A 13,810-nucleotide genomic window follows, 5' to 3' on the forward strand; every position below is an offset into this window, starting at 1 on the left:
ATCACACTCAAATATAGTTTGATTTCAAACTACATTACAAAGCTATAATAATCAAAATAGTATTAGCAAAAAGACAGACACATAAGTAATGGAAGAGAATAGAGAGCCCAGAAATAAACCCATACACATAAGGTCAATTAATTTACAACAAAGGAGGCAAGAATACAATGGGGAACATACAGTCTCTTCAATAAATGGTGCTGGGGAAACTAGACAGTTACATGCAAAGGAATGAAACTGGACCACTACTATTCAACATACACAAAACTTAACTGAAAATGGGTTGAAGACTTGAATGTAAGAGCCTAAAACCATAAAACTGTTAGGAGGAAATACAGGTGGTAAATTTCTTTGACATTAGTCTTGTGATGATCTTTTTGGATCTGACACAAAGAACAAAGACAACAAAAGCAAAAATAAACATGTGGAACTACATCAAACTAAAAAGCTTCTGTGCAGGAAAGGAAATCATCAACAGAATGAAAAGGCAATTTAGTAAATGGAATAAAATGTTTGAAATCATATATCTAATAATGGGTTAATATCCAAAATATACAAAGAACTCATACAATTCAATAGCTCAATAGAACTCAATAGAAACTCAATAGAAAAACAAAAAATCTAATTAAAAAATGGGAAGAAGGTGCACCTGGGTGGCTCAGTGGGTTAAACCTCTGCCTTCAGCTCAGGTCATGATCTCAGGGTCCTGGGATCTGCTCAGCAGCGAGCCTCCTTCCCCCTCTCTCTGCCTGCCTCTCTGCCTACTTGTGATTTCTCTCTCTGTGTGTCAAATAAATAAATAAAACCTTTAAAACAAAATGGGAAGAAGATCTGAACAGAAAATTTTCCAAAGAAGACATGCAGATGGCCATGATTTTCCACATGAAAAGATGCTCAACATCACTAATCATCAGGGAAATACAAAGCAAAACCATAATGAGATACTACATCGTACCTGTCAGAGTGGCTATCATCAAAAAGACAAAAAATAAGTGTTGGCAAGGATGCAGAAAAAAGGAAACCCTCATACACTTTTGGTGGAAGATAAATTAGTGCAGTTACTATGGAAAACATTATGGAAGTTCCTCAAAAAATCAAAAACAGAACTACCATATGATGCAGTAATCCCACTTCTAAGTATCTATCCAAAGAAAATAAAGACAAAGTCAAAAAGATATATGAACCCCATGCTCATTGCAGCATTATTTATTCATAATAGGCAAGATACGGAAACAACGTAAGTGCCCATTAATGGATGAACGCATAAAGAAATTGTGGGGTGTGTTTTTGTGCACAGATGTACACACACACACTCATATGCAATGGAATGCTATGCAGCCATAAAAAAGAAAGAAATCTTGCCATTTATAACATGAGTGGACCTGGAGGGCATTATCCTAGCTAAATCATTCCCTTACAATGGAGTAAAAAAAATAGAAAAAACAGCAACAAAAAAACAGGCTCGTAGATACAGAGAAGAGATTGATGATTGCCAGAAAGGGCCAAGGGATGGTAGACAAAATGGATGAAAGGGGTGAAAAAAGTAAAATATTCCACTTATAAAATTAATATGTCATGGGGATATAATGTACAGCACGGTGATTAAGGATAATAATAGTGTATCACAGGGGCACCTGGGCGGCTCAGTTGGTTAAGCGTCTGCTTTCAGCTCAAGTCATGATTCTGGAGTCCCAGGATCAAGCCTCGTACGCATCAGGGTCCCTGCAGCAGGGAGTCAACTTCTCCCTCTCCCTCTGCTCCTCCCTCTGCTCATGCTCTCTCTTTCTCTCTCTCACACACTCTATCAAATAAATAAATAAAATCTTTAAAAAATAATAATGATACTATATCATATATTTTAATGCTGCTGAGTAAATCTTCAAAGTTTTTATCACAAGAAAAAAATTTCTGTAACTATGTAAGGTGATGGATGTTAATTGTAGTGATCATCTTGCAATATATTCAAATATAAAATCATTATGTTGTATACCTGAAACTTATATAAGCCTATATACCAATTACACTTTAACTTAAAAAAAAAAAAAAAAAAAAAGCCCATGAAATATTTTCAACCTGATTGGGTGATGTCACTTGTCCATGCTTTCTACTGAAAACTTTCATAAATTGCAAAAAAGAAATTAATTTTGATGGCTGCATAGTATTCCATTGTGTATATATACCACATCTTCTTTATCCATTCATCTGTTGATGGACATCTCACAAAACAAACTGGGGGTTGCTGGAGGGAGGTGGGATTGGGAGAGGGGGAGCGGGCTATGGACATTGGGGAGGGGAGGCGAACCATAAGAGACTTTGGACTCTGAAAAACAACCTGAGGGTTTTGAAGGGTCAGGGGTGGGAGGTTGGGGCAACCTGAGGGTTTTGAAGGGTCAGGGGTGGGAGGTTGGGGGAACAGGTGGTGGGTAATGGGGAGCGCACGTTTTGCATGGAGCACTGGGTGTTGTGCAAAAAGAATGAATACTGTTACGCTGAAAAAATAAATAAAATGGAAAAAAAAAGAAATTAATTTTAAAATTGGGTTTCAGAAAATTCACAAAGTGAATTTTGGTAGTAACAGAAACAATGGCAGATATTTTATTTGAGAAAAATTACTTGTTTGGCAATCACACATCCCCAAAACTTTCTTGCTTAACTTTTTAAATAGTCACAATCTCGATGGCCAAGTTTACTTCTGTGTTTAAGGAAAGGAATTTGACCATCAGAGATCAGGAAAATTCTAGTTGTCTCTTTGGAGCCCTGACATAGAATTAGGAAAGAGGGAGCCAACTGCTGCCAGGTGAGGATGGTGTGAGCAGTGCTTTAGCTACATGTCTAACTCATTAGTTCAAATTGGGGGGAATCAACACCTGGCAGTTCAAAAGGCACCGCCAATGGCAACAGCCACTCAGCCACCTACAAAAGATCTCTAAGCCTTCTGAATCCATCACTTCTGGAACCTTTACAGTCATCCTCCAATCCATCATGATAAAAGGCATGTTCCTGCAAATGCAGAACCATAAATATTAAAGTGCTTTTGATCAAACTTGGGGCACTTGGCTAGCTGCTTGACACTGGTAGTCTCCTAATTTTAGGCTTAGTCACTAGACTTAGCTCACACCAACAAACTGAAACTAAAATTCTCTCATGAGAATTCTCTTCTTTTTGTAAATTTGTTACTTTAAAATGTTTCTGATAGTATTGGATATAAAACACAATGATACACATCAACTTAAAATTAAGGATTGTTTTATTTGTGTTCCCAAACCCTGAAATCAGTCTTTGGTAGACATGTGACTACCATGTCTACCAAGAAAAGCCTGCTGTAGCAACCAGCTTTTTAAGGTTCAATTCTGACTTTAAGATACTCAAATTTTTGTCTCCTATAAACTAGATAAATAGTAATCACCTTTATGTACCTTAATATTTTTAAATTTTGTATTTTTAATGCATCTGCTAATTTGAATTTTTAATAAAATGTAAAGATAAATATAAATAAGTAAATAGATTGATAATAGAATAAAAATCAGTAAATATCTGAAACTGGTACAGCAACCAAGTTTTTCAAAGGCTTATAAACCATCCATTTGAATTTGCTTCAGGCTAAAACTTCACATTCAAAGTTGATGATGGAGATGCAAAATTCTTTGTCAAAGAGCTGTTTGTATTGGTTAAGCTGCTTCTTACATGTAAAACAGTGGGGAAGAGGGAAAAGACAGAACACTTTCTCAGGCTTCTCATGATTTTTTTTTAATCTATTCTGTGCAAAAATATGGCTTACAGTTTATTGCTGAAATGTAGGAACATGAAGATTCCCAGTCCACAGTTTTAACCTTAACAAGTATCTCAATTACTTGCAGAATAATTACTTCCAGAACTTTAGAACTATTCTATTAACAGTTATACCCCTTCTACTCATGCAGAGAAATTCTAACAAGAGCCAGGGACTCAAAAATGCCCAACTGAAACCATGCCATGACAATGCATTGTTTTTATCATAAGTAGATAGACCAGTAACTTGTATCATTTTTTTCTTCCATGAGGCAAGAAGCTGCAATAATTATTTCTTCATAATAATTTTAATTTTTCTAAAATGTTTCTGTAAAGAACAATAGGTAATGACAAACCCATGTTTGCATCAAGTGCTATCTATTTCCCTCTTGCAGTTTTTTTTCTGTATCTTAGCAAAGGTGTGAAATAGTATTTAAGATTCTAGAGAAGGTAAGATGATTTTCTTAGGGCAACTTAAAATTTAATTTCTCCAAGTAACAGATTTCTAGCATAATTAATACTTAACTAACCAGTTTGTTAAAGCAACAAGTTGGTCTAATAAAGTTTTAATCTAAACCTTAGAACCTTCATATTCATCATGATCCTTGTGTAGAATAGGAAGAGTATATTGGACACACAGTCCTATATCATCATGACTTTTCTATATTACAAACGGAGGTGTTGATGGTGTAGCAATTTGGGATAAGTGTATACAGGACCAGAAAAAAGAGTACGGAAAGTTTGGATTTTAAAAAATTGAAATTCTTGTTGGAAATTTGCTACATTTTCTTTTTCTTTTAAAGAAAAACTACAGGGGTGTCTGGGTAGCTCAGTCTTTAAGCATCTGCCTGCCGCTCAGGTCATGATCCTGGAGTCCTGGGATTGGAGCCCCGCATCAAAGCATCAGGACTTAGCTGGAAGCCTGCTTCTCCCTCTCCCACTCCCCCTGCCTGTGTCCCCTCTCTTGCTGTGTCTCTGTCAAACAAATAAATAACATCAAGAAAGAAAGAAAGAAAAAAAGAAAGAAAGAAAGACTACAGAAAAATAATTCAACTCATTGGATGTTAGTTAGCTATGGTCTGTAAGTTTATAAAAATGTAAAAGCAACATTTCATGGGGAGGTTAGAAAGCAGGGCAGATGGGTGGAGCCTGAAGGATATTTTTAGCTTATCTTGAATTTTGAATTAAGAAAGGACAGATTAGGGGCACCTGGATGGCTCAGTGGATTAAGTGTCTGCCTTCAGCTCAGGTCTTGATCCCAGGGTCCTGAGATCATGCCCCATGTTGGGCTCCTTGCTCAGAGGGGAGCCTGCTTCGCCCTCTCTCTGCCTGCTGCTCCCCTTGCTTGTGCTCTGTCAAATAAATAAAATCTTAAATAAAATTTAAAAATTAAATTAAAATTAAAAAATAAAAAAGGACAGATTAGACCATGTAATGCAAATTATAGTCCACCAATGAAATGATCCTAAAAAAATTTTTAAATGATTTTCCTCTCCTCTATTCTTTTTGCTAAGCACAACTAACTTCTAAGTGATCATTTTGATAAATAAATCCCAGAATAACAAGATTTATCTGTAGCAAATATGTCCCACAGCTGGAACTCCTGAAGCATTTATTGCCTGTTGTGCCAGAGAGAGTCTGTTCCAACATTAGCTTCTAAATTCCATAGCAAATTAATTAAGACATTAATAGAAATGGTTGTCTAGATATATTGGAGAATTTTGAGAGATGGACATTTAACAGAATGATGTGTCTTTGATTTGCAATGGAAGGCTCCCTTTAGTCTAATCAGTTGCTGAGTTACCAATTTAGAACTCTGTGGCCTTGTATTCCTGTAGTACTTCCATTATTTTCTATATGAAAACATACTTATCCCTATGCAGCACGAAGGGAAAATAAGAATGGGTTAGTGTTTTAATTTGGCTTCTTTGGTTAACTTTGAGACTCTTCATATCTCAGTCCCCCATTTATGACTTTAAAAATGGTTTACCTTGCATATTTCTTCTTCTGTTTATCTTGCTGGAATTACAAACAGTAATCATGTTTTAAAAGAAAGTTTACTGTCCATAAACAATGCTATATAGATAAGTTGATCCCATTTGGTAATAGGTAAGTAGGACCCCAAAGCCCTTCACAGCTACTGTAATTTTTCTGTTGTGTGATTACAGTAGAATCAGAGAAAATCAGCCACAAAAAAAAAATTATCTTCCTCTCCATCTCCCTGCTAAATAAAGACTCTACACAGGAAAAACAAAAGAACAGTTATAATATTTAGGAGACCTCAGTCATCTCTTCTGCTCATTGATTTTTTGTATTCTTGAATCACTAGCGCAACAGTAAACCAAAAATGTGTGTGACACCATATGCCACAACCGCTTCCCAGGCTTGAGATTGAAACTCGTAAGTTGTTTTGACTGAGCAACTAATAGCAATTTAGATAGTTCTGTACAAATTTAGAGACATGAGATGCAAAACCACTACTGTATTCCAGCACATTCTTCTTGTCAGAACCACTTAAATCACCATCTTACACAAGCACATATTGAAACTCAACTTTAAGCATTTTATTTTTATGTACATTTCATTTTGTCCAGAAATAAAATATCTAAATACAGACAGACTGTAATGTTGTATATGTTTAGCTTTCAACAATACTTGAGCTGAATAAATGCTTTGTACATTAAAGTTTGTCTTTTTAATGGAGGTCACAGCTACATTGATAAAATGGATTCCTCATATCCTTTTTTTTTCTTTTTTAACCAATAACAAGCAGAGACAAGTACAAGTTAATATTAATAAGCAGCTCAAATAACACTTGGTTAAACTATGTACAATACAAACCATTCATACAAATGAAGACTAGGATATTGAATTTGTTACAATATGTGTAGTAAAGATAAGACAGACACTTATAACTTACATGGTGTCTGTCAGGCATTTTCCTTCTTATATAATGATCAGAACTTGTTTTAAGCAACTTTAGCTGGTCTCAACTTTGAGAAAGTCCAATGACTGGTGATGAAAGCTGTAATTCAATGTCTGCCCACATGTAAATTCCAAATGTTTGCTCATCTTTACTGAAAACAGCTTCCCTCCATAGAAAAAAGAGCCATCTTACATAACCTTGAATGTGCCTACTGTATGCTGGAAAAAAGTTACTACATTTTGTTGTGTTCATAAAAGAAAGAATACTGAGCTCTAAAGACACATTTTTTTCCCATTTTAACAAGCATATACTCCTACAGTAGTATTTACCAGTACAGCTACTCCAAGCAGTAGGAATGCATGAATGGGGATTACTGATGAGCATGTACTCAAGACTTTAAAAGAGATTTCCATAACCACAAGTGTTAGAAACCATTCACTGTCTAGTTAATCCTTTTGTTTGATGATAGTTTATCCTAAACCATTATGAGTCAGACAATGAAAGCCCTCTTGATAGGAATCATGACAGATGCAAGCTGAAATGTATATGAATGTGTGTTTGTGTACATCTATGTATGAGAGCATGTCTTCAAGTGTGCCTTTAAAATCTATGGTGATTTACAACTATACCAAGAGATGAAGCTGACTGGGCAGAAATTACATCAGATTGTTTTCCACTAGCATTATTTGCAGCCAGTTGACGAGAGCAGCAGTGTAGACACATTCCAGGCAACAGATGTGACCTTCTTCTTTGAGGTAACAGCCCTATCATATTGACCTTTAATTCCTCAGGCTTCAGTCTCACCTATGTTCATCCTCATCCAGAGGGGAAGTAAGGTGTGTCGCTGTGGTAGTTGTAGTCGGGGCACACTTTCTGTACTAGTTTATAATCTGTACTATAAAAGGAAATGTAAATACAGATCACCTTAAAGGGCTTGGAGCAGAGCCAGGATACATGACTTTGGGTCTGCTCCTGGTAACAGGTTTTTGAAGGATCATAGTTGCAGAGTGTGTTCTTCGTAGCCTTGTCAACCTTTTCATATTCAATGCGACAGTTAAAGGACTTGGAATCTTTGGCATCAATCACGGTTTGTTGTGCCAAGTCGAATTCCACTATTTTTGTAGGGGGCACCAAGCTGACAGACACATTCCCTTGACCAGTGGAATTATGCCTGAAATAAACACTAAATGTCCCATTGCCGTGATCTACAATTTTCCCAGTTATCAACAGGTTTAGCTTCACTGTTTTGATGTTGGAATGAAAATCACCCCATCCAAACATTTTCTTAAACTTGCCCGTCTTAACAATGGGCCTTCGCTTGGCCCTGGGCCGAGGCTCTTGAAGGTCTGTGGAGTTCCTCAGCCAGTCCCAAAGGTCTTGCTCAGAATAAGGTTCTGGGGTGTCATACCGCAGGTCTAAATCTGTATCATTTTCTTTTCCACGAAAAGTCTGTGACAGGAGTCGGCTGATAGACAAGTCTTTGCTGCTTTCTGTCCATATGTGCTTTAGTGTGGATTTGCTGCTTCCTGATTTTAGAAGTTCTGACTTTCCACCATTCGTTAAATTGGCACATGTGACCTGAAAATGGAACAGAAAAATGGTGTTTACATCTCTGTATCTGAGAACACCCAACACACAGATCCAAGCCCTTTTTCAGAGGCTCAGAATTAAATGAGGACACTTCACTTAAATTACCTTCAGCATCTGGCCAATATTTATTTATTAAAACATGAAAAACTACCACTTCTATTTTTATATAAGATGGGAGAGAGACGGTGTTGGTAGATAAAAACCACTAAACGTGACTGAAAGACTATATAAAAGACTATATAAAAACACTGACTTTAAATAAAAATTTAAAAAAAAAACCAAAAAAAACATTGACTTTGACAAGGAAAAGACCACCTAACATGAGTAAAGCAAACTGAATTCAAACAGAAATCAAACCAAAGTAATTATTTCTTAGCACCAAAATCCAAACACTTTTAAAATAAAAAATTTGCAAATCATTGTTATTTTTCTACTTCAACATTACTATAAGCTTTAAAGCTGTAGGGTTCTCAGAAATACATCAACTAACATCCTAAGAACTTTTGGTAATTTGTGCCACAGTCCTATTACAAAAGTCAGTTTTGCAAAGAGACTCTAGTATATTTTAACTTATCAAAACATGTGTATTATCATCTATTATTGGCATGGAACATACTATATAAGACATATGTTTTTACCTTAAGGACTTAAAATGTGGTCTAGGAAAAGGGACATAAATGAAAACATCTAATACACTATGTCTTAGAGATAACTGACAATCTAGAGAAACAAACAACACATGGTCAACGACGGAGAGGTCACTTCAGGTCGGATTGTGAGAGTCACCTTCAGAAACCATCCTCCTGGGAACCTGTTCTTGTCTCTTTGGGAAGATTTAGATTCCCAACTAGACCAGGAGGAACCCTAAATCTAACTGACTGATCAAACATCCAAATCTGTATTTGCCAAATTATATAAGAGTTGTCCTTATCACAGTTCCTATATTTATGCCTTAGTATAGAAGAAATAAAAAAGATAAATGAGTATCTACAATGCACTCATTAGCCTAAAGTTAAAGCAGCGATCTCTGATCATTACAGGGAGGGCTCAAGGACAGTAGAGAAGACAGCCAAGAACCCACAGGAATCAGCCAATACAAAAGAACCTTTTAAGATGTAGACTGACTGCCTATTGTGTAAGTCTGCCAAAGAGAGTCCCATGCTGCCCACTAAGAAGCCAAGTTTCACAATAAACCTCCATCTCCAGTCCTATCTCAGAAATGAGCCTGATTACCACTTAGCAGCCTCCTTTGGACCCTCCAGTCCCCTTCCCAACTGCTCTCCAAGTAAGAGGCCATTACTGGAAAGCTTTTTAATTCAGGTCTACTAGGAATTAGAACTGCATTCTAGAGGTCCCTCTATAGACTTAGGCATGAAGGCCTAAGGTACAACTCTGTCCTGAGAATAGTCTTTTAGTCCATCACTTGTGTTTAAAGGACTCTATCCCAAACCCTAGGGAGTAAGGGCATAAACTTTAGAGCCAGTCTCCCTGGAATATATGCTAAGTTCTGCCATTGCCAAGCTGTGTGCCCTTGGTCAAGTCATTTAACAACCCCCACCTCAGTTTCCTACTCTGCAAAGTGAGTGTAACAACAGTGCTATAACAATGGTAGCTGACACATGGAAATGGTTCAATTAAATGTAGCTATTTTTGTAAATCCCAGGCTGCTGCGTGAAGACAACTAGAGAAAGAAGGTCACCAAATGAGGTCTGGTTTGGAGGTCTGTTTTGAGCTTTGCTCTTGATTACATAGCCAAGTACTCAACCTATATGGGATGGCTTTCCCCAGGGATACACATGCAAGAGGCCCTAGTAATCTAACCTAGAACAAAGTCACTTATATCTAGTAACCTTGCCTTTTCGCAAATTCCTAAGGATCAAGAGCTTTCCCACTGCCAGCTGGCAAATAGTCTTATCTCTACCCAATTCAAATTGAGACAATGTGAGTGGTATGAAGCCATTCCCACCTGGGAAAAACTACCAGATGAAGCTGGTCTCTTCCTAGTAATGCTGAGCCTAAGAAACACTGCAAATTTAGCCCCATATGAACTTACTGCCTCTGAAAGAAAAGAGATTTATATCTCATAATCACACTGTGAAAACCCAAGACTATGATATTGGGTAGGCTAACACAAAAGCTCTGTCACCATTTCAAGCCACTAGCCTGGGTCCGGTTGCAACCGCTGTGATCCTCAAGGCAACTGTGATGCCTTTATAGAAAGATCTAGAAGGCCACTGTGCACAGTGGGTAATAGAGGAGAGACAAACACTGACCAATGGAGAATCAGACCCTAGGGGTACGAGGAGGTGCAAAAATAATGCATGGATTGTGGTGGAGGTGCCACATCTAAGGGAAGTAAAGATCACCCACCTGCACACGATCTCTAAACTCTAAAACATATCACCCAAACAAAATGAACAGACTTGGGGCAAATATAGGGAATAAAAAGAAGGTTGCATTTGGTAATGACTGACGTTCTTTCTTTCTTTTTTTAATTTAAATTCAATTAGCCAAGGTATAGTACATCATTAGTTTTTGATATGATGTTCAATGATTCATTAGTTGACTAAAACACCCAGTGCTCATCATATCACATGCCCTCTTTAATGCCCACCTTTCTTTTAGTGCTGCATACTTCCCTTTCAGTTCTCCTCAAGTCTTGAATTGGTCTCACTCCTCTTTTCACCCTGTACCCAAACTGTTTCCTGTTTGCAAATTCCTTTCATGCCAAAACATTCCAGAAATGGATCACATTCAAGCAGTATGTGAGCAGTAATAGCAAAGTGGTTACCTTATCAAAATTCAATTTGTTTTTAAATAAGGACTAAATATTAAGTCTTTTATCTTTTTAACATCTTAATTTTATTTTTTTCAGTGTTCAAAGATTCATTATTTATGCACCACAACCAGTGCTCCATGCAATAAGTGCCCTCCATATTACCCCCCACCACTCAATCCCCCAGCTCACCACCCAAAACCCTCAGTTTGTTTCTCGGAGTCCACAGTCTCTCATGGTTCATCTCTCCCTCCAATTTCCCCCAATTCATTTTTCCTTTCCTTCTCCTAATGTCCTCCATGTTATTCCTTATGCTCCACGAGTAAGTGAAACCATATAATAATTGACTCTGCTTGACTTATTTCACTCAGCATAATCTCCTCCTGTGCAGCCCATGTTGATACAAAAGTTGGGTATTCACCTTTCTGACGGTTGCATAATATCCCATTGTATATAATAATATAAGTCTTAATGGGATAAAATTGAGAAGGAAATATCCTTTGGGGAGAAGGATGATGCACAGAAATGTATGAGTTTTCTTAAGGAAAAAGCATCTGTGGGATAATAAAGTCAGTCCTCTGTGGGACAATTTTTACTCTAATATGAAAAGTATAATCCTTAGTTCCATAGTTAATATTATATTATTATAATTTAAAAAGCAAAAACAACTGCAGTTCTTCTACTAATTCGCTGAAAGAAGTGCATTTTAAAATAACTTTTTCTATAACAGTAGCTATAGTATTAAAATTTAAAGCACACATTAATTTATAAGAGTAGTACAGATCTTTTAGCTTGTGAGTTTATTTTTGTGTATTTATTTGTTCTATTTTGCCTTGAAATCTAATTGACCAAACATCCAAAATCTCCACTTGCCTGATTATATAAATGTTATCTTTCACACAACCTCTATATTTATGCTAAGTACACAAGAATTACAAGAAATAAATGCATATCCTATTTTCTCATTTTTACCTGGAATTACATAGTTTCATTCTTTGGGCGACAAGAAAAATAAATACAGGCATGTACTTGGTTTCGGTACTTATTATCTCAGCATCAACACAGTTGATTAGGAGAAGGGCTGTAATGAAATGCATCCATCGTGCACTGGCTCATGAAGCAGTAATGAATTGCTCCCCCCAAAAAAGGAAGTAAAAGGGAATTAGAGTGCAATCCACCAGCAGCACATGAGGAGTGAAAGGAAAAAAAAAATGTGGAAGTAGGAGATAGGATGTTAAAGAACCAATCTATTCAAAAAGGATGCTAAGACTGACAGGCAGATAAACCTCTGAATTTCAGATAGAACAGAAATTTCGTTCTAAATGATACTCTCCACAGCTGTAGTGATTATGAGTGTGAGTTCTGGAGCTAGATGGCCTGAATCCCAATCTAGGCCATGATCTGCAGCAGCTATATGATGTAGGCAAGTGGCTCAACTTGTTTATACTTACAGTTTTCTCTTCTAGGAAAAAGAATGCCTACCTCCCTCATAGAGCTGTTGTATGAATCAAACAGGACACTACATTTAAAGCACTAAGAGCAGTACCTGGGTCGTGGTGAGTGTTTGACATTATTATTACTATTAACATCCTCAAATATTTTAACCTCCGAATCTCAATGGATAATATTTTTTTGTAAATGAGTAATAACAGGATATGAAAGCAATAAAAAATTTTTATAAGAAAATCTCCCTTTTATGTAACCAAAACCCTGGGGCAAACAATTAAAAAAGAAAGTATATACTTTTGAAAGTTCAGCTGTGACAACCAAAAAATATGGCAAGTTCAGTAGGTAGTAAAACTCAAGTTAACAAAGAATGAGCATAAGTTCAGCCATTAAACTGCTCAACTACCAGATGCAATGAATTTATTTGTAATGCAAAAGCCTTCCAGTGGTGCGGACTGTTAAGAAATCTCTCCAGCTGTATTTGTCAACAACATGGTCTTGAATATTCTTATTTCTCTTTTCCTTTCCCTTCCCTTCCCTTTCACTTAGGTTAGGAGAGAAGCAGGACATGTCTAAAAGATGAACAATCATGAAAAACCAAGAAGGGTCCTTAGGAAAATCTCCAGACCTACTGAGCATAAGTGATGCTGATTTCTTTTGTTTTATTAGTTCAATGACTATATAGCAAGACTCTGCTAATACTGAGTTAAATAATAGGAACACAAAGCTAAATAAGACATGGTTCTTGCCCTCAAGGAGTTCACAGTCTAATGGGGAACTCAATTAAGCAAATAACAATGTGATGTGACTAACACTATGTACAACATTCTAGTAGTCAGGATGAAAGTTGAAAGGTAGAGAAGTTGTGGCAGGAGAAATAGTCCTTGGACCTAGGAGACAAAGGACACTTAGGAGTTCAACAGAAAGAGAAGAGGCCAAAAGAGATTCAAGCATGAGAAACACTGTGTAAAGCCCAGAGCTAAGAAGGGACATGTTAAATATAAGAATGGAAAATAGCTCCTACTGCTGAGCCTCAGGGAACATTGACAAGGAAGAAAAAGAGAAGTTGTAAGAAGTAGGTAGAACTTGAAGAAGGTGGGCTGGGGTCAAATATGATGTGCCTACTAAGGCATTTGAACTTGAACTTATAGGTAGTGGGGAATCACTAAATTGTTTTCTGTTTTGCTTTTGTCTGTGTGTGTGTATATATGTGTGTTGTTTTTGCTTATTTATTCTGCTTTTAAATAGGTCATTCTGGCTCTAGATAAATCACTGATTAGACACTGAAGAATGAATTGGTAGGG

At 36.8% G+C, this 13,810-nt stretch overlaps 1 protein-coding gene across 2 annotated transcripts in view; it reads right to left on the reverse strand.

Moving 5' to 3' along the window:
- Positions 1–6,293: 6,293 nt before the first annotated feature.
- The window catches only part of NXPH1 (neurexophilin 1), a 297,325-nt gene continuing 289,808 nt past the window's right edge, over positions 6,294–13,810 (reverse strand). For both annotated transcript variants that reach the window (XM_046020955.1, XM_046020956.1), the window contains exon 3: positions 6,294–8,272. In XM_046020955.1, coding sequence (XP_045876911.1) covers positions 7,511–8,272 — 762 coding nt within the window. In that variant the 3' untranslated portion in view covers positions 6,294–7,510. The remainder of the gene's footprint in view (positions 8,273–13,810) is intronic.

The sequence above is a fragment of the Meles meles genome, chromosome 10 (assembly GCF_922984935.1).
Source record: "Meles meles chromosome 10, mMelMel3.1 paternal haplotype, whole genome shotgun sequence".
NCBI lineage: Eukaryota > Metazoa > Chordata > Mammalia > Carnivora > Mustelidae > Meles > Meles meles.